Genomic DNA, 20,158 nt, shown 5'->3' with positions numbered 1-20,158 from the left:
TCGTCGTCGGAGCTACCGAGAGGGGCGGCGAGAGGGGAGGGAGGGCGGCGGGAGAGGGGCGGGGTGGGGCGCGTTGATCAGGCGGCCGGCGGGGCAGCCCCGGGGGCGGGGCGGGAGCGGGGGCCTGCCTGAGGGGAGGTGGCGGCGGCGCTGGGGTGAGTGGGCTCAGGTGGGGGCGGCGGGGCCGGGTGGGGGGGCTGCTGGGGGGCTGCTGAGGGGAGGGGGCGGCCCCGTGAGGGGGTTTTGGGTACGTGAGGGGGCTCTGGGGGCCCTGAGGGGGTACGTGGGGGGGGTACCGGGGGGTTTGGTGGTGGGCAGGGCTGGGCAAGACCGTGGGGGGGGTTCCTTAGGGGGTGTCCCGGGGGTTGTGGGGAGCTGGGGAGGGGAATGGGGGGGCTGTGAGGGGTCTGAGGGAGGCCTCTGAGGGAGGCCTCTGGGGCATGGGTGTTATGGGGAGGGAGCGGTGCTGCCCTGCTGAGAACGTGAGGGAATGGGGCGGCAGGGAGCTGGGGGTCGGCCTCTTGTCACAGATAAATAGGGATAGGATCAGAGGGAATGGCCTCGAGTTGTGCCAGGGAAGGTTCAGGTTGGAAACGAGGAGACATTTCTGCTCAGAAAGAGCAGCCAGGCATTGGGACGGGTTGCCCAGGGAGGTGGTGGCGTCACCGTCCCTGGGGGTGCTCAAGGAGAGGTTGGACGTGGTGCGTGGGGACATGGTTTAGTGGGTGACATTGGTGGTAGGGGGGTGGTTGGACCAGGTGATTTGGGAGGTCTTTTCCAACCTGAATGATTCCAGGATTCACTCTGGGGAGGAAAAGCTGCAGACGAGGCTTTGTGTGTGGGGAAGGCTGGGGATCCCGTTTCGGGATGGGCTGCAGGTGGAGCCTGGGGTGCTGGATCCTAGCTCGTTCTGCTCCCCAGGGAGAACGCCGCAGGAGTTACTGGGTTAGCACCAGCAGTTAAAATTAGGGGCAGCGGCGTGAAACGGTGCCAAGGAGAGGGCGTCGGGTGAGTCACGCTGACAGTGATACTGGCTGGGCGCTGGGACAATTTTCCAGGGGGAAGCGGTGGAACAGTTATTGAGGGGGGAGCCTGAAGCTGCCCTGGCTGCTGATAGTAGCAGGCTGGGTCATCGGGGAGAGCGGTGTTTATTTGCAGAGCGTTATAGCAGGCCACAGTTACAACCCGGTCTCCTTGTCTGTTAGATGCTGCTTGAAAAGTAACAGCAAGTAGTTCTCTGGGCCGCTGCTCTCAGCTGCCCTTGGATCACCTTCCCTTTCTTGGCTTTTTTGGCTGCGCGAAGCAGGCAGATTGCTTCTTCTGAAGTTGTTTGAAGAGGTCAGATTGGACTAACAGCGGTCTTTGCCACCTCTAGATATCAAAATGACTTCCATGCTGACCCACACCATCCGGAACCTCCCTGCTTCTTCAGCATGGGCTGCCAGGGTCTGTAAGTATCTTTGCATTTATTAAAGGCTTGAACTGGGAGGTCACAAAGTTCCGTTTTCCGTGTTAGGGTTGGAGTGGATGCTTGTAGCTGAGTCTTTGTTCCGTTGTCATCTGTTTTTTAAACAACTGATTCCATTGCTGACATGTTTGTCCTTCCCACGTCTTCCAGTGTGGGAAGAATCTTGTGTTACCCTGGCAGTATGAACTATGCCACTTTCTTGAACAGAGTGAAATAAAAAATATCTCACAGATGTGTAGGTGCATGCAGTTGTCTTACCATGATGTTATCTTTTTTTAACTTTTAATGTTTCTTACAGAAGCTGGAAATGTTTTTAACACTTAAGATTTGACAGATCCTCTTTTCCTTTTCTTGTTTTTCAGTCGCTCGGTCGCTCAGCTGCTCTCCACAGTTGCAGGCTGCAGGTAAGGTGATGGCACCAGGCATCGCAGTGGGTCTGTGCTAACAGGCAGGTCGTGAAGCTGCCTCCCTGTTCCAGACGCGTCTCATCCTGCACAGATCTCAGAAGCGCAGTGCAGTCAGCAGTAGATCAAGAGTGCCCCCCAGAAGGTGCCAACAAGTAAAACTACAGGCAGAGCACTGCAGTGGAGTCCCCCAAAACACGCGAATGCCCCTTGCCCCCAGCAGCTGTGCCCATTGCAGAGCTCACAGCGTGTCCTCACCTGATGGATTATGATTTCTGGTGTCTAAACCGAAAAGCTAAGCCAGGACGTTACAGGCTGTCGAGGGGTAACCAGATCTCTTGCCCAGGACAGGACGGGGTTGTCCCTGACTAGGGGAAGCTTGTGAGATTAGCTCTGATGTCCAGTGAGACCAGTAAGAGGCTCGGGTCTTAGTGGATCCACTGACTGCGCTGTTACATGGGCAATTAGCTCTGTCTTTCTCTGGGCAGTTGGGGTGATCTGGGGCTCTAGGAGTCACCATGGGCTTGCTCAGGTGGCTGTGATGCTTTGAGCTGCCTGGATTTTGGAAAGGAACCTAAACAGTAGCTCCCCCTTACCTCACTGGCTTTGTACAGAGAGCCTTGTAAAACCCGTGAACAGTGCCGGAGCTTCATACTTGTGCTTTTGCTTGCTTGAGCACGGTGTTTAGCTGGATTTAATCCACTTTTTTTAAAAAGTATCTTTGTGCTTTAATGGACTGTAAATGGGGCTGCCCCATGTTGTAAATGCTTGCTAAGATTTGCAGGCCTGATTGTGTTAGGAAATTGTCACTGAACTCTTAATCGTCGCTTCGGAAGAGCTCTGGCAGTGGCCTGGTGAATGGTGCTGCATCGGGACACTGCTTTTATCTTGACCCTGGAATCACGGGAGGCCTTAAAGAAAAGTAGCAAGTTACCTGCAGTAACTGAACGCGCTCTTTGCCACTGCTTTCCCAGGGAAGTGCAAGTTGGTTAGTTCCTGAGCTGCGCTGACTGGTCACGAAGTATCTCCCCGTCACCGTGCAGTAAGAGCACATCTGCAAGCAGTTGCGGATCGCTGTTTGTGCTCCTTGCTGCACTGCAGTGAGAGACCGCGTGAGGCCTTATTCTGGCTGCAGGGCTTTGAGTGTGGTCTGCCTCACTCATTTTAGAAGCCGTGCAGCGTTTTTAGAGGTGTCTGTTCTTGCGCTGCTCTTGCCGATGGTAACGGAGACTGCGAGTTTGTGCCTTGGTTCTCTGCCGTGCTGTTGCCTCGGTGTAGCTGTAGATGAATCTCTCGACTGACGAGGGAAATACTGAGTTGTTAAAGCACTTTCACAGATCGTATAATTAACCAGACAGAGACAAGATCACAGCCCAGGTGTCCTACCTACAGTGCTTTTGACTTATGCACTAAAAGACAACATTTTCCATAGTTTTCTGTTAATTTTAACAGCTTTAAGCTTGATGGTGTTCTCGTTAACGGTTAGGTATGCCTCTCTTTTAGCTGTCCAGCCTAAGAGTAAGAAGACCTTAGCCAAAAGTGGTGTGAAGAACATTGTTGTGGTGGAGGGCGTCCGTATTCCGTTTTTGCAGTCTGGCACTTCGTAAGTACAAAATAAGAAAATGCCCGCTCACTTGGTTAACAGTAGAATCATTTTTTGAAAAAAGTTGCCTTACTTGTCATCTTAATGTAATTATTTTTTATGCCTGCAAGCCCAGAAATGACAGATTGCTGACGGTTATCCCGTCTTTATGGAAAAAGTACGGTTTGAAGAAGATTGCCCTTAATTTTCTGCCTTTCTTCTTTATCTTCCAGATATGCGGATCTCATGCCCCATGACTTAGCCAGAGCAGCGCTGCAGTAAGTATGCGGGATGCTAAAAAAGCCCAGAAAACTCTCGTAGAACTGCTGGGGTCCTGGTGTTGGCTCGGTGGCACGCGCAGAGCTGACTGTCTGGTCTTGTCTCTGAGCAGCACTTCGTTTTTCTCGGTCAGCTGCTGCCGTAGTAGGTGGCTGGAGCAGCAAGGTTTGCAATGGGCATGAGTAAAAGTGTGGTGACAGGGAGTTTCATAGTTGTCTCACTTGAACAACTAGTTAATTTGAATTCTGACTGCGTAGTTTTCTAAATACAGAGGCTACTCTTGAGGTGTGCTTAAAATTCAAGGGAAAAACCGTCTGCAATTGAGAGAAAACTGGCAACGAGAGCAGCCAGCTAATTCCGCCACCTTCCTGTCCCTTGGATTCTGTAGCGATTTGACAAGAGCTGCGTGTCTTTAGCAGTGGGATTTTTGTTGTTCAGGCGCAGGGCAAAGTGCTGTTGAGAAGAAAGAAGGCATTACCGGGGAGGAAAGGAGATTTCAAGGCCCGAGGAAGGATTGGGAGGCTGGGTGCAGTCATGTCGAATCTGAGTGCTGCGTTTGGCCAGGGCAGGCTACTGTGGTTGGCAGGCGGGCTGTTAATGCTGCCTGGGGGCTGTGTCCTGGGCGTTGGGGTGGGGGGAGGCTAGGGTGCTGCTGGAGAGAAATTCTTGATGGAAGTGCCTGTATTTTCGTTTTATTTGATGGGTTGCAGCGCGTGAAGCTGTCTGAATCCCACTGTCCTTAATCACTACAACGGAATTTCCTGTGTTGCCATATTTGCCAGGATGTTGTAGCAAATTATGCAATATGTTTCCCAGTGAGCTGGGAAAATGCACTGCTCATTTTCTGCGTCTCTTTGGAAGCTTTACATTTACACCAATGTAATGGGCTTTGGTTTCTCTGGGGCCTTCTTCCTACAATTTGGATGTCACAATTCTCCAAACTGGGGAGGATACTGACAGCCACTTCTGGAGGGAGATAGTGACTGGTTTCATGAAATTAGGTAATAAAGCATCGTGATACCACTACGATTATTTGCAGCCTGTGGTCAGTTGCACTTGTCATTAAGTACCTGGGCACGCAAGATTTCCTTTGGACCTCTGGCAGCTACAGCCCCGTCGTTGCTGTGTTCTCCAGCCAAGCTAGTGGCAGATAGATGTTTGAGGGCTTGTGGCAACGCCGTTGCTTGCACGGTACGAATTCTCCTTGTTTCTGTCTTCTCCCTAGGGGCTTGCTGAACCGGACCAGTGTCCCAAAGGATGTTGTTGATTACATTGTTTACGGCACGGTGATCCAGGAAGTGAAAACGAGCAATGTTGCCAGAGAGGTGGGTTACGTGCACTGTTTCTTCTGTTTCTTCATTCTTCTAGAATGAAGATAACAAGCCCTTGCGAAAAAAGTCCAGTGTACCTTGGCTTTAGGAATATAAGCTAGTTGGGCCAGTATTGGCAGACAAGTAACTGTGTGGGGCTCTGCCCCTTGTTGAAATCTGCCCAATATGAAGCATGTTTTAGTTCTCTGAAGCCTCTGCTTGATTCTTGCCTGAAAGGGAAGCTTTTGTTGGTGACTGCTGATCACTCAGCTCTAATTACCAATCAGACTCAAAGGCTGGTATGTCCAAAGTAGTTGGGAGGACCAGAGCTTGCTGTGATGGATTGCTTTGTATCTATTTACTTCAGTTGCCTGGTCAGGTGCAGCGTTTGAATGATCCGAAATGCAGTAGCTTAGTTGCCCTTTCTTCTGGCAGGCAGAACACCCAATTCGCGCGTTATACACGGAAAGAGGTTGGTCTGCTGCAGGAATGTGATGCGGGTGGCATGTGATTTTCTGTTATTCTCTGCAACCCGGCGAAACGATTACGTAACGTGCTGGAAAGGGTTCGGAGATTATGAGGCTCCCCAGTTCCATCGGCAGCTTTAGCCTTGTGTATGCAAATACTTGCTTTGGTCACCTGCCAGTCAGATGAGGCCGCGGTTTAATTTTAACTTGGGAACAAGTGGTGAACTTTAAACCAGTTGGCCACGTCTCAACTAGGGAAGGTCTTGCTGCGAGCAATTTTCTTGTGCTGGGTCAGACGAGACTGCTTGCTGAACTGCAGATGTTTTCTGTTCTGGCTGAAGCAACTTGCAGCGCCTTGTCCGAAGGGCTCTAAATAGCTCTTTTCATGTGCCACCTTTGCAAATAATGTGAAGCAAAGGCCACGTTAGGTGCTTGAAAGCTCTCTAGAAGTGATGAGGCGTGCAATTAATTTGTCCCTGATGATTGCACAGCCTGACTGAGAGCCCTGAGAGGGGGGCAGCTGCCTTCTCCAGTTCCTAGAGTCCAGGGAGGGGAATCGCTGCTGCAGTAGCTGGCTGAGTGGGAACTCAGAATCACAGAATCATCTAGGTTGGTAGAGACCTCCAAGATCACCTAGTCCAACCTCTGACCTAACACTAACAAGTCCTCGAGGTGCTTTTTTTCAACTTAGTCTGCAAAGGCGTGTTGCTGGGCAGGAGGCAGATCTGGCCCCGTGGAGCAAAAGGTGCAGGTTTTAACAGTTGTTCTTTGTCGCTCGTAGGCTGCCTTGGGAGCTGGCTTCTCTGACAAAACTCCAGCCCATACAGTCACCATGGCTTGCATTTCTTCAAACCAGGCTATGACCACAGGTACGTTGGCTGGAAGAACAAGCTGTGGTTTGAAACCGAGCTTGGCACCTCCTCTCCGTCCCTCAGCTAGCTCATGCTGCTTAGTGAACGTAACTAAGCAGGTGAAGAAATTCTGGAACAGAAGAAAGACTGTGAACTAACAAAATGCACTACAAACTGAGCACCTGCGATTGGCCTGCCAGCAGCTTGGCTCTGTTTGCGCTCAGCCACAGCCTCTGCTCAGTATCCGAGTTAGCTTGGGAGGTAAAGACTAAATCTTGATAAGGAAGTCGCTGCCTTTCAGGCTACTGTCATCTTTGGTTAAGCCTGGGCAGAGGAGAAAAAAATTGGCATCACTGGGAATGCTCTTCTCCCACACTGTGCCTGACAAAGGAAGCAAAATCACAAAACTAGTGTTCTTCATAAAATGTCTGTTTGTCCTGCTCTGTCTCAGTTAAACACGTGCTGTATCACTTGGCCAAAGCCGGAGGCTGGAGAAGGACATAAAATATAGTGTGCTAGGCACTAATGAGGTAAGCGTTGCTTCTCCCCGCAGCCCTCATGGCAAGCTGTCTCTTTCTGCAGGTGTGGGTTTGATCGCAGCTGGACAGTGCGATGTCGTCGTAGCAGGGGGTGTGGAGTTAATGTCGGATGTTCCCATTCGTCACAGCAGGAAGATGAGGAAGACTATGCTCACTCTGAACCGAGCCAAGACCTTGGGCCAAAAGCTCGCTGTGATTTCCAAAATTCGCCCTGACTACTTTGCTCCTGAGGTATTTTTTTTTTTGCAGGCATTTAGACGCTATTAAAAACTATTAAAACTTACTAATCTAAAAACTAAACCGTTTTATAAGGAGGTGTGAAACAAGTTGGCTCAGGTAATTTTTTAGCTTCACTGGAGAGCATACATGGATTTAAAAAGGGCTAAGGTGGCTTCCCGTGGCTCTCCTTTATTGGATCTCTGTGATTTACATTAAAGCTACAGTTGTCTGATGCAGCTTGTAGCATTCGTGACTCTCCGCTGTGTTTTGACTTTGTCTTCTTACATGTTGGTCTTCAGGAAACCTAATTTACTTCAACATTTCAAGCCTCCTCCCTCTTCCTGCGGCTCCTGGCCAAACGTTGTGCTGGAGACTAAAAAATGGAAGCTTTTTTCCATCAATTCATAGTTCATGGCATTGTCATAAAGCATCAGAGGAATTCTTGTTTCCTAAATAATGAAGTGACATGCTCAGGAAAGGCGCATCCTTAGTATAATAATGTAGTTACTGTTTGATTAATGCCTCTTAAATATTGCCTTATGATTGCTGTTCCCAGCCACGTCCTGCTGGGTGCTGAATGTGTTCAGTTCCCATGTTTGGGCCCCGATGAGAACGGGTAGCCTGCTGGTTAATGGCAGGAGCCTGCTGTAGAGGGGGCCACTCTTGCCTCTCTCTGAGGTCATGAGGGAGGTGAATTACGGCATGGTGGAGGTTGGGAGGAAGAGCACTTCTCTCCAACGCCACCAGACTCTTCACAAGAAAACCGTGTGTGTCTCTCCTGCTGGTCACCTTTAGCTGGAGTGCAGGGAAGCACAGTGTACATGTAGCAGAGATGAGATCCAGAGTCTAAAATAATATATTAAAATTGCAGACTTAAATGCATGCAGGGATTTCCTGGGTGCTGCCGGAAGAATAAAAGCTAAGCTGAACTCACGTGCTGTCTCTGGCTTTGCTTGTGGAGGTGTTTTGCAGAAGCTTTTAAGGTCCCAGGATAGGTTTTTTAACCAGGATAGGTTAATTAACCCAGGATAGGTTAATCTTGGCCCAAAAAGTCCAGTCACCCCTCCTGGGGAGCCCTTGTTACATTCACAGAGCACCATGTGCATATCCAGCGTGGTTCTCAAACCCCTGGATTTAGCTGCAGCCTGGATCTCACTTTATCCATTTTTTCTGAAATCATACGCTTTGAAAGTGACGATTCTTCTCATGCCAGATCTGACTCGATCAAACGTACGGTGCCGCCTGTTATTTGCATAGCTCTAATATCGACAGCTCAGCTGAAGGAATGGAAGGGCCTCGTTCACTGAGTGCGGGGCTTAACCAGCTTCCGAACTTAGTGGCGTTTCGTAAACCACCCGTAACTGCTGCGGGGAGAGGCATTTCTGTGTGCTGACTTTATTTTATTTTTTTGTAGCTCCCAGCTGTGGCCGAGTTCTCCACCAGCGAGACCATGGGGCACTCTGCTGATCGCTTGGCTGCTGCCTTCGCAGTTTCCCGTGTGGAGCAAGATGAGTACGCCCTCCGCTCTCACACGCTAGCCAAGAAAGCCCAGGACGGAGGCTTGCTGCTCGATGTGGTACCCTTCAAAGTGCCAGGTAAAAGTGCATGTATTTCACTGCTAGCACACACCAGTTAAATAAGGAAGTGCTTTATTAAGAAGAGGAGAGGAAGCACTGGGGACCAATTCATAACATTCCGTGTATGTTACAGATTTTAACTTTTTGGTATGCCCTGTCTGGCTCCCTGGAAGACTACTAAAAGAGCTTGTTTCTAGATATGCATATCTCAATTTATAAACATATCCTTGCATATCTGAATTTTGTAGTATCCATCTTGTATCCTTGCTAATGTGATGATAGAGCAAGGAAAATCAGAACTGATTTTTATACCCCGAGCTATCAACAACAAATAGAAATAAGCAACAAATTCATGCTGGTCTGATGAATTCAGGTGCTGGGTAGGAACACCGAAAATATGATCCACTTGCTAGACCCCAGTTCACCAGGCCTCACAGTCATTGCTCGGATGTGAAACGGTCTGGGCACTTTAATTTGGGGCACTTTTACTCTGTACTTAGTTTCCTAATGAGACCTTGGTTTTACAGTTCTGCAGTTTCATGCTGTCTTTATTGGTGCTTTTTGTTAGCTGGTGTGTTTAAGCAGTCAGTATAGCTAAAGATGCATGTATTTGGTTCTTGCCAGCACTCTCACTTCCTCAAAACTTGGCACATAAGCATATACTGATTTAGATCCAGCTCTCCAATTTAGGCTTTATAATCTCTATTTAAAGTCTTTTTATCAACTGGGCTTTCTGTGCGGTATTTTTTCCTTATTGTAGATAGACCGTAGCACTTCATTTTTTTTTTGGTCTTTAAAGAGAAAGTAAAGCAGCTTCAATTTTTAAGTGATATTTTTGGCCATGTTAAATAGCTTGATACTGCAAATGGATTTTCCCTTTTTCTTCCTCCAATCTGTCATAAAAAGCATAATTTTCTGATTTTTTTTTCTGAAGTCCTGATGTACAAATTCATGTTTGCTGAACTTTATTTTTAATCATCAACAGGCAGAGATACGGTTACCAAAGATAATGGGATCCGCCCTTCCTCAATGGAGCAGATGGGCAAGCTGAAGCCAGCTTTTGTCAAACCATATGGAACTGTCACAGCTGCCAACTCATCCTTCCTGGTAAGGTGTTCGTGAGCCAGCCGGGGAAACTCTGGTTTGCCCTCTGCCTCCACAGGCACGTAGACTCAGCTGGTGTAATCTGCGGGAATGAGTTGTCTCCTTTGTGGTATCACCTGCTATAAGATTTTTTTTTTTGTAGTGAACTTGGGGACTGGATTGTTTTGTTTTCAAGTCAAGAATTAAGCCCCTGAAATTGTTTCTTTTTACATGTTTGCCTTTCCATAGCTGTGTCTCTTGAAAAAGCAACCTGGGGTTGATTTGTAGAAATTCTGTTCCAGGATGAGATCAATCACGTTGTAAGTCTAGAAGTTGGTAGTTTTGGACTAAGCTCGTCACGTTAAGGCTTACCCTGTAACGCACAGAGAGGAAGAGGAGATTTCTCTAGCACATCTGTGATGGAGCCCTCTTCCACGTATGCTCCTTGTCTTCTCTCTAAGGCTTTTAAGCTAAGCTCTTTTCATAGAATCATTTAGGTTGGAAAAGACCTTCAAGATGACATCAAGTCCAACCATCAACCATGCTGAAATCTAATGTAGTTTTGTGAGTTAGGTGAGGTGTGTCTGGGTCCCAGTTCCTGAGACTCGACAGAGGGTGATTGCCACTGGCAGTCTCCCACAAAGAACTTGAAGGCACAGTCTTGTTTCTGCGTGCAGCCCTGACAGTTTCTCGTGTGTTTAAAAGGCTGTCCCACAGTTTGTGATGAGCACAACTGCTGCTGGGGCTCCTAAAGCAGCAGTGATACCAACTCCTTAAGGTTCAGGGGGACTCGCAGAGGCCTGATAATGCCATAGCCTTGGTATTAGGAACACTTGAAACACTGCTGGTGTGCTGCACGCAGCAGAGCTGTAGGCCAGGCTGGACAGTTATCCCAGAAAGGAGTGATCATGTTGCCAAGGCCATGATGTTCCTTTTTGCAGTGTGTTGAGCCTGTGGCTTTTGGCATCCCAGAATTATACCCCAGTTTGGGGATGGGGCTGAATGAACAGGTGTGTTTGGTCCTAAGGACCGATAGTGCAGCTGGGCACCTCTGTCCTGCTTGAAACCAGAGGGAGTCGTGGACTGTAAGGAGGTGCTCCAGCAGGGTGTGCTTGCATCATTCGGGGGTTGTCTGTCCATCCGCTCAGTCAGGCAGACTTGTCCTGTGTCACAGGGCTCCTGCACGTGCTGGAAAATAAATAATTCCTCATAAAATCCTCGTCCCGCGTGAGGCCTGTGGGTGTAGCTCGGGCAAACAGGAGTGCAAGCTGGGGATTCAGTTCGGCAAGGCAAGCAATGGGGACACAGTGGCCCGGACGTTTTCCTGCTCAACCTGCTGTTGGGAACCCGCTGTTAGCAGGGGGGTTGGACTCGAAGATCTCCAGAGGTCCCTTCCAACCCCTACAACTCTGCGATTCTGTAACAGCAAAGCCAGCTTTGCAAATCTTGGAGCACTGTGGCAGAGCCTGGCGGCCCTGGCTATGTTTGGGTCTCTCTGAGGGGCTGCTCCGCGGGGTTGTCAGGCTCCTTTTGTGCCCGGCGTGCGCCCGCTCGTTGGGCAGCGGCCTCACTGGGTTCTTCTGCCTGTTGCAGACAGACGGCGCCTCGGCAATGCTGATCATGTCTGAAGAGAAGGCTCTGGCGATGGGGTACAAACCGAAGGCCTACCTCAGGTAACAGAGGGGCTGCTGTATGCGGGGTCTGAAGCCCGCTCTCGTTTCCTTCTCCTCCTTCCGTTACTAACAGCATTTCTCCTCTGCAGGGACTTTGTGTATGTGTCCCAGGACCCAAAGGACCAACTGCTGCTGGGGTAGGTGGCGATGACGAATAGCCTCCCCTAACAGCCCGAACGTGTACAACGGCCTTGACTTGCCATTGCATGTTTGGTCCTGTTTTTTCTTGTTGTGCCTTCTCACGAAGGTGTGAGAGCTGGTGTGGGAGGTGTGACTTGGCAGGGCGCGTGGCTAACGTGGGAGAGCAGCAGTGGCAGAAATATCCACCCTGGTTTGCTGGGGGGCGTCGCAGCACGTTGGTGCTGGTGGTAGTTCCTTGGGGCTGTTTCAGCCAGAGTGGGAAAGGCAGAGAGCCGTACCGTGCATCCTAGGGAGATGGGATGTAATGTGGCTTCCTGCGGAAAAACGGGAATGATAATGGGAGGAAACATATTCATGTGCGACTCCTGGTTCTTATCTCTTCTTCAGTCCAACATATGCAACGCCCAAAGTGCTGGAGAAGGCTGGTCTAACCATGGCTGATATCGATGTGTTTGAATTCCATGAAGCCTTTGCTGTAAGTATCTCTGAACACCAAGGCTCCCTCTAGCTGTAAGATGCCGTTCTGTAGACAGACTTTTGTTTTTTCACTTCTGTGTTGGTGAAAGCACTTGTTAAGATCTTCCCTGAATGTAGATATGTAAGTGGAGTATATATATAGTTAATAACCAACATTTTATGTGCTGACACAATCCATTGGAAGGAAGGCTTATGTTGCTTGAGGTCACCAAGGGAGTACAGGTTCTTCAAGAAACCATGTAAAAAAAAAATAAATCTTAAGTCACCAAGATCCTTGTATGAAGGAAACCACTTCTGCAGGTCATCTACTAACAGGTTAGGATGTGTTAATTTGGTGACATGGCTTGCTAATTGGACAGTGTCTTTTTCTAGCTAAATGACACCAGGTTGTGTGGTGCAGTCCACACGCTGGAGGGAAGTGATGCCATCCAGAGGGACCTGGACAGGCTGAGAGGTGGGCCTGAGTGAACCTCGTGAGGGTCAACAAGGCCAAGTGCAAGGTCCTGCACCTGGGCCGGGGCAATCCCAAGCACAAATCCAGGCTGGGTGAGGAATGGATTGAGAGTAGCCCTGAGGAGAAGGACCTGGGGATGCTGGTTGACAAGAAGCTCAATGTGAACCGGCAATGTGCGCTTGCAGCCCAGAAAGCCATCCGTACCCTGGGCTGCACCAACAGCAGCGTGGCCAGCAGGGCGAGGGCGGGGATTGTCCCCCTCTGCTCTGCTCTCGTGAGACCCCACCTGGAGCCCTGCGCTCAGCTCTGGGGCCCCCAGCACCAGAAGGACACGGAAGAATTAGAACGAGTCCAGAGGAGGCCACAGAGATGGTCCAGGGGCTGGAGCACCTCTCCTACAGACAGGCTGAGGGAGTTGGGGTTGTTCAGCCTGGAGAAGAGAAGGCTCCGGGGAGACCTTACAGCGGCCTGCCAGTACCTAAAGGGGGCTGCAGGAGAGCTGGGGAGGGACTCTGTCAGGGAGTGGGGTGATGGAACAAGGGGGAATGGCTTTACACTAAAAAAAAGGTAGGTTTAGATTATGTATAACGAGGAAATCTTTCCCTCCAAGGGCAGTGAGGCCCTGGCGCAGGCTGCCCCGAGGAGCTGTGGGTGCCCCATCCCTGGCAGTGCCCAAGGCCAGGCTGGATGGGGCTGGGGGCAGCCTGGGCTGGGGACAGGGGTCGTGCCCATGGCAGGGGGCTGGAACTGGGTGATCCTTAAGGTCTGTGATTCTACGGTTGAGTTAATGTTGGCTAACGGAGTTGCTCCTGTAAAATGCTTTTTTCAGTTGGCTGTATTAGTTTTGTGGCTGGAGCTGATCTTGGGGTATCTCCTGTTTGCTAGCACTGTCTGTAGGCTTTCCTTAAAGTCTGCCCTCCCTTCCCTTTCAGGGGCAGATACTGGCTAACTTGAAAGCTATGGATTCAGACTGGTTTGCACAAAACTACATGGGCAGGAAGTCAAAGGTAAGCACGCAGCCAGGATGTCTTTGTATTTCGTTTATACTCAGCATTGTTGGATTCCACGTCGTGGCTAGAGCTGCTGTCATGTTCTGTGAGGGGCAGTAACGTTTCTGGAGCTCTGGGCCGGTGAATCCCAGCGTGAGAAGTTTCTGTGGGCGTGGAGGCGTTCCCATTGCCAGCAGGTGGGGACCTAGAGCCGCAGCAGGGATTGCTGGCGAGGCAGGAATTAAAGCAGCGGCTGGGGCTCAGAGCTCCTGTATTCCTTCCGACAGCACGGACTGTACCTGCCTGACTGGGGGTGGAGCAGTAAAGCTTTTGGTGTAGTTCTGTGCCATCATCAGGCACTTGCACATGCTGAGGAACGCTTCCCAGCAGCCCAGGCTGGCTGTGGGGGTTCGGTATTGTCGCAGTCTCTTTCCAGACAGGCGATTATTACGTGTGTCCCTCTGTGTTCCTGCAGGTTGGAGCCCCTCCTCTGGAGAAGTTCAACACCTGGGGCGGCTCCCTCTCGCTGGGACATCCTTTCGGTGCCACTGGCTGCCGCCTTGCAATTACTGCTGCCCACAGGTTGAAGAAGGAGGGAGGGCAGTATGGCCTGGTTGCTGCCTGTGCCGCGGGAGGGCAGGTAATGATGCCGTGGGGTCTGTCACTGTTCCCTTGGAAGCTCCCTCCGCCCTGACCACCTACGAGTCCCTCTGGCCCAGCAGGAGAATCACCCGGGGATGCAGCGTGTTGCTGCCTGTGGGATACACAGGGGAAGGAGAGGTTTCTGCCATGTTCTCGGGGTTTGTGTGCTGGCTCTCAAAACCTTCCCAGATTTTGGCTGGCGAGGGTCATCCTTCCAAATCTTGGGAAGAAAGATCTTTACAAGAAAAATGGGTGGGAGATGGGCTGTGCCTGGTTGCCGTCAGCAGTCGAGGCTGTGGATGGGAGCCCTGGTTCAGCGTTGTGCTGACTGGAGGTCGTTCTGTAGGAACCCAGCCCGGGTGGGTAACCCGAGGGCCTGGCCCTGGCTCTCTCCTCACTGAGTGCTTTACGAGCTGCCTTGGGAGCAGCGTGGTGCGCTGATCAGCCGGGCTGCTGCCTCGGCACTCGGAGCAGCCCTGTGCTGTCACGGAGCTGCCAGAGCAAATCCTGGTGGTGAATCGGCTCTGGGCTCTTACCTCACCTTTGTTTTAATAAGGGCGGGAGATGGGCATCTCCTGTTGACTCCTGCCTGTAACACCTAGTCCTTTCTGTGACCGTTCTCTCTCTTTCTCTCCATTTCTAGGGGCATGCAATGCTAGTGGAACTCTACCCTCAGTAATGGGACAAGGGACTGCTGAACGAGTATTCATGTGTCCTGTGCCTGGCAATGCCATTTCAATGCACTAATAAAAACATACAAACGATCCTTCTTGGAAAGGATTTTTGGTGGCCTTTGTAAATACCTTCTAGCTACACTGCTGGTAATTTTCAGCTAATAAACGCACTCTAAGACATATTCCGGGTCGAGGAAAATAAAAGTTAATGTGGCTCTTAGTGTCTCCAAGGTCCTTGTAACCAGTCTGATTTCTACTGTAATTCTTTGGTAAGCAAGATTTATTTTTTTTTCCCTGGAAAAAAAAAAAAGTGATTTCCAAGTGGTGTACAAAGAATGAAGCTCAGAGATGGAGATCCATAAAGTGCTGAGTGTCGGCAGGCTGAGATGTGAGGTAACGTGCCGTTGTCGGGAGTAACAACTTCTTCAGAAGCAGGCTTAAATTCAAGTGGCTGACCTGGTTCAAAGGGGGAGGTTTGCTGCACGATGTCTGAACAGCATGGAATTAGCAAATTGCCTCTGAGAATTGAGTGTCACTGATGTTTGCCACAATAAACCAGGAAAAAAAGTTTGGCTTGTGTTTTTTTTTTCCTCTCTCCCTTCTCCTTGCCTGAAAGGTGTGGGCTTTGGGTTCCAAGGTTGAACCAGGTATTTGCTTTCTGAAACGGGAGACAGCTTCCACAATCCACCTCGAGTTCCTGTGCCCAAATGAGTCACCAAAGTAACGTGTGCTTTTCAGGCATAACTCACGCTTCTCTGTGGCACCCTAATTACACATTTTTGGTGTCTGGTGTTTTTAAAATTGAGAAATAGGGACAGGATAACACTTGGGCAGAAGCAAGCTGGTGACAAACATTGGTTCTGCAGACTCATCTTTCTCTGAGGATTTTAGGAACATGAGATGGTTCTTGCCCTTTTGGTTAATGTTCTGAGTTATTTTCCTCCCTCATCTTTTCATGTTTTTGTTGTGACGAGGGTGGCTTGGGTTATGCCAGGCAACACAGAATCTTCCTGCAAAAATCTTTGGCTCCCTTGTATGGAAGGAACCGCCTCAGCAAGTCACCTGCTGCTGAGCAGCCCTGCAATCGTGGAGGCAAAGCCGTGATAAGAGCTGGGTGGGACGGCGGGTGGTGCCTGCGTGGCGGTGGCTGGAAATCTTGTGCGGCGTTGCTGCTCCGCGCTGCGCAGCGAGGTGGCTGCGGGTGGGAGAGAACCTGAGGAGAAGGGGCAGCGCTTTGGTTTCCTATAAGCACCTCGTGTGCTTCGGGGTCAAGCACCGGCAGCAGTGGACTTGGCGTCCCAGCAGAGGGAAGCTCTGCAGAGCTGAGCTGGGGGCGGCTCGCAAGGGGCTCTGCGCAGCAGCCCCCCGGGAGGTGCGTGCAGGCACCGCGCTGCGGGCTGCGGTCGGACCGTGCTGGGCAGCCGGAGTGGCTGAAAATCAGTTCCTCTGCCCACGTTTGGGTAGCTGGGTACGTCCACGTCACGAAGAGCTTCACGGGGCGGAGGTCCCTTTGGGGCCTGGGGATGGGCGCGATGGTTGGAGAACAGGGGCTGATCCACACCGGCCTTCCCGTGCTTCCGAGCCGGTTGGGGTAGGACGGTGTAAAGTAGCACCACTGCAATCCCCGGCCTTCCCACACGCGTAGGAACGTGTTCCCAGGGCTCTGTCAGCGAGGAAGTCCTGGGAGCTCTGCGTGTACCTGGCTGCACAAGACCTTTTTTTTTTTTTTTTCTCTCCCCCTCCCACAGCTGGAAGTTGCTTAATAACTCGCTGCACTCCTGCTTCGCGGGATGTGTTGAGTTAAACAGCCTTTAAAGAGACGTATCGCCACCCAACAGAAATGCGTGGGTGCTTGCTTTGTTACCGGGGCTGGCCCTGCCGGCGTGGGCACTCACCTGTCCCCAGGAGCCCGCTGGGGCTGCGTGGAAAGGGGGGCACAAGCGCCGGGGGCTGTTGCAGGTACGGGCAGGGCTGCAGCCCTTCGGGATGTGACTCATCCTCGGGGCTCGCCCTGTTCTGGAGCTCACGCTGGAGGTGAGGCTGCTCCGGTGCGTCCCACGTCGACCTGTACGGGTACACGAGGGCTTTCACCCCGTGGGACGGGCCGCGATGGGCCCATCCTGCGCCTAACGGGGACGGGAGAGGGGGGAGCCTTTGCAGAGCTCCTTCGCCTGGTCGCGGTAAGGACGCTGCCCTGCTCTGCGCTCCTCTGACCCCCCGGGAAATGTCGTGTCTGGCTCTGGCCGGGGTCTCACCGGCCCCTGGGGAGGGTGCAGCCAGGGATGGGGTAGCCAAGAGGAAGGGGGGGGCACGATTCGAGCTTGCAGAGCAGCCGCACCCCTGGCAGCCTTGCGGTGCTGTTGGGGTGCCCACGTGCGGCTGTGCCTGCAGAGGGAGGGCCCGGGCAAAGGTTTCTTTTGCTCTCCTGCTTTTCCGTGCGGTGGGTTCCTGCTCGACCCAGGGCAGAGGCGTGAGGTGGACGGGTGGTGGGGAGGAGAACGTTGGGCTGGGGAAGGGGTCCCGGCTGGGTTGGGGGCGCCAGGGCACGCCGGAGCCCCCCCGGGCTTGCGGAGGTGGTGGGGAGCCGGGGCTGGTCTCACTTCCCGGGTGTGCCCGGCTCTGCGCGCCCACGCGGCGGGACGGGCGCTGGGGCCTTGTCCCAGCTCCAGCCCAGGGGGGCATGAATTGGGTGGGCAGGAGGGGTCTGCACCGGGGGAGGGGGGGAGGGCAGCCACCACACCCCAGGGACGGTGTGGAATAGGGGTGCAGGGGGCTGTGCTCACCCCAGCTTTTGTGGCCTCCCCCCCTTTGCAGGGAGCCCCGGCTGACCCCACGCCCTGCTGGACCCCCACATGGACGCCGAGGTGCAGGATGGTGCTGAGGCGCTGTCGGAGGGATGTCCGCTGGCTGAGGTGAGCGAGGGCAGGGGCTGGGGGCTGGAGCCTCCGCGGGGGAGAGGGGGAGACCCCGCGGGGATGTGAGCGCCGGCACCAGCATGGGCACGGGGATGGCAGAAGGGTCGCATTTCGGGGAGGGGTGGAATTTGGGCATGGAGCAGCCAGCCTGACCCCATATCTCCCACGGGGCTGGGGGGACAGGCTGGGGGGGGCGAGGGGACACCCCAGCTCAACCCTCTCTTCCCGGTGCAGGTATCGGAGGGGCCCCCGGCGCAGTGGACGGTGCCGGAGGTGTGCGCCTGGCTGGGTGCGCGGCGCGGGGACGGGGACCTGGCGCAGCTGGCGGCCGAGCACGCGGTCACCGGCCGGGCCCTGCTGCGACTGACCGAGGGGACCCTGCGGCGCATGGGGGTCGCCCCCCGCAGCCGGCGCCGGGAGCTGCTGCGGGAGCTGCTGGGGCTGCGGCTGCAGCAGGAGCTGGAGGAGCTGCTGAGCATCGCCGGGGGTGAGCATCCCCCGTAGCGCATCCACGGGGGGCACCGGCTGTGATGATGCCGCGGGGGGTCCCCCCAGATGGACTGTGGTCACCTCTGTCCCCAGAGTGACGTGGACGAGAGCTTGTGGGCAGGGAGGCGATGCCACGGGATGACAAAGCGGCGGCTGGAATTAAGAACGCAACACGGCAACGGTGCTGGAAGGAGTCCCGAGGCCACCGTGTCCCCCAGAAAAGCCCAAACCTGGCTGGCTGGCAGGGCTACACGAGGAGAAGGTGCCTGCCCTCGCCCCTCGCCCCGTGAGCCACCCGCTGCTGGGTGACACCGGCTCCCACAAGGTGCCACTGCGCCCTGCGGGGTGTGGGGAGCCCTGTGGCAATAACGCAGCAGGGACCGTCCCCAGCCACCGGATCCTGCTGCAACCCCAGGGTGTGAGGGATACAGAGAGGGGACACGGAGGTGTCACACCTTCCTTGGCTGTGCGTGGGAGCAGCGCATCGATGGGGGAGCCCACGAAGGAGGTGCCAGGGCACCCTCTGCCTCCGACCCCGGGGCTGGCGGGATGCACAGAGCAACGGGGCAGGGCTGAGGGCCTCAATAAACGTGGCTGGAGCCGTAAAACCACCGGAGTGGCTGTGCTTGAGGGACCTGCCGCCTCCCAGATGGCGAGGAGAGGCAGCCTGGGCTGTGGGCACGAGGTAGAAGGGTCCCCGCTCCTGAACTGCCCTCTTTGCTGGGAGCCCATCGCACCCATGCCCGGCTCACGCACCCCTCGTGTGCCTGGCTCCCCCGGTGGTCCGGGGCACAGCCAGGGCAGCCTGAGGGTGCCAGCGTGGTGGGTGACAGGGGAGTCACCGGGTGATGGGGGCTTACTCCCAATTTGCCCGTTCCGTTCTGCGAGGAGCAAGGGGCTGGGGTTTGCAGGGGGCTGGGGCTTGCAGAGGGCCGGGGGACCCCGAGATCACAGGGCAGTAGAGCACCGGCCGGGGCCAGGTCCTGCTGCTCCCCTGCATGGACCACAGCTTGTTTCACGCCGTGCCATCTGGTTTTGTACCCGTTTGTACTTTTACTCCTGTAGTCCTTGCTGGCAAGGCTCCCCAAATCTCACATCCCCAAATCCCAAATCTCACCTCTCCTAATCCCAAATCTCACCTCCCAGAATCCCCACAGGGACTCTGCTCAGCCCCGGCAGCACCAGGCCCCTTTGGGGCTGTTTCCCCCCAGGAGAAGCCCCAAGCTCAGTGGTTGCAGTTTCGGGGCTCTGGCTGCTCCTTTTCGCAGCGACCGGGGCAGTGCTGTAGGGGTGGTGCGGCTGCAGGGTGGCCGCATGTCCCCGAGGGTCTGCCTGGCCTGGGGACTGCCCTGCTCCCCTACAAAGTGGATTTGGTCACCGTGGGAGGGTGGAGAATGCAGAAACTGCTGGAGAGCACAGCCTGGGAGGACGTGCTCACCCCTCTCACACCCAGTGTGCAGCTGGGGCCGTGCCAAGCTATGGTAGAGGTGCTGAGGCAACGCCAGCTGTGCTGTCTGCATGCATGGTACCACAGCAGGGTGGTGGGGAGGCACCCCTCGTGCCTGTGCCTCCTTCTCTCCATCTTCCCAAACACTCAGAGCTGCTGAGCATCCCCGGGGCTGCCTGAGCATCGCTGGATTTGCGTGAGCATCACCAAGCAGCCTGTGTCCAAGCATCGTCTGGGGGCTGCTGGGGCATTCTGGAGCATCCCTACGACTGCCTGAGCTTCACCAGGACTGCCCACGCAATCCTGGGGCTGCCCGAGCACCCCTGGATTTTCCTGAGCATCCGTGGGGCTGCCTGAGCCCTGGGAGCTCCAGGAGCTTCGGGGCACTGGGGAGCTAGGGGATCTCGGTGCGAGTTTCTTGTTGGGAGCGACTTTGATGTATTTGCACAACTCTGAGCATTTACTGGGTTTATTTGTA

At 53.6% G+C, this 20,158-nt stretch overlaps 2 protein-coding genes across 6 annotated transcripts; both read left to right on the top strand.

The window, feature by feature from the left end:
- Positions 1 to 131: 131 nt before the first annotated feature.
- On the top strand, positions 132 to 14,919 carry LOC106048393 (hydroxyacyl-CoA dehydrogenase trifunctional multienzyme complex subunit beta). 2 transcript variants are annotated; one of them, XM_066995221.1, is made up of 16 exons: positions 132 to 155; positions 1,376 to 1,450; positions 1,831 to 1,872; positions 3,376 to 3,475; positions 3,688 to 3,732; positions 4,959 to 5,058; positions 6,292 to 6,379; positions 6,944 to 7,131; positions 8,534 to 8,714; positions 9,682 to 9,803; positions 11,373 to 11,452; positions 11,542 to 11,589; positions 11,981 to 12,068; positions 13,457 to 13,531; positions 13,989 to 14,153; positions 14,799 to 14,919. In XM_066995221.1, exons 2-16 carry the CDS (start codon positions 1,384 to 1,386, stop codon positions 14,832 to 14,834), a joined length of 1,425 nt encoding a protein of 474 aa, XP_066851322.1. In that variant the 5' UTR covers positions 132 to 155; positions 1,376 to 1,383; the 3' UTR covers positions 14,835 to 14,919. The 2 variants fall into 2 exon arrangements, with proteins under 2 accessions (XP_066851322.1, XP_047909384.1); XM_048053427.2 differs by lacking the exon at positions 132 to 155 and adding an exon at positions 968 to 1,008.
- A 631-nt stretch (positions 14,920 to 15,550) lies between these two features.
- LOC136790574 (sterile alpha motif domain-containing protein 12-like) lies at positions 15,551 to 18,937 on the top strand. Of its 4 annotated transcripts, XM_066995225.1 has the most exons (4): positions 15,551 to 17,009; positions 17,644 to 17,741; positions 17,979 to 18,231; positions 18,327 to 18,937. In XM_066995225.1, exons 2-4 carry the CDS (start codon positions 17,682 to 17,684, stop codon positions 18,329 to 18,331), a joined length of 318 nt encoding a protein of 105 aa, XP_066851326.1. In that variant the 5' UTR covers positions 15,551 to 17,009; positions 17,644 to 17,681; the 3' UTR covers positions 18,332 to 18,937. The 4 variants fall into 4 exon arrangements, with proteins under 4 accessions (XP_066851326.1, XP_066851325.1, XP_066851324.1 ...); XM_066995224.1 differs by lacking the exon at positions 18,327 to 18,937 and having other exon boundaries at positions 15,551 to 16,788; positions 17,979 to 18,248; XM_066995223.1 differs by lacking the exon at positions 18,327 to 18,937 and having other exon boundaries at positions 15,551 to 16,863; positions 17,979 to 18,248.
- The last annotated feature ends 1,221 nt before the right edge of the window (positions 18,938 to 20,158 follow it).

This window comes from Anser cygnoides, chromosome 3 (assembly GCF_040182565.1).
Source record: "Anser cygnoides isolate HZ-2024a breed goose chromosome 3, Taihu_goose_T2T_genome, whole genome shotgun sequence".
NCBI lineage: Eukaryota > Metazoa > Chordata > Aves > Anseriformes > Anatidae > Anser > Anser cygnoides.
This window is presented reverse-complemented; position numbering and strand designations above follow the sequence as displayed.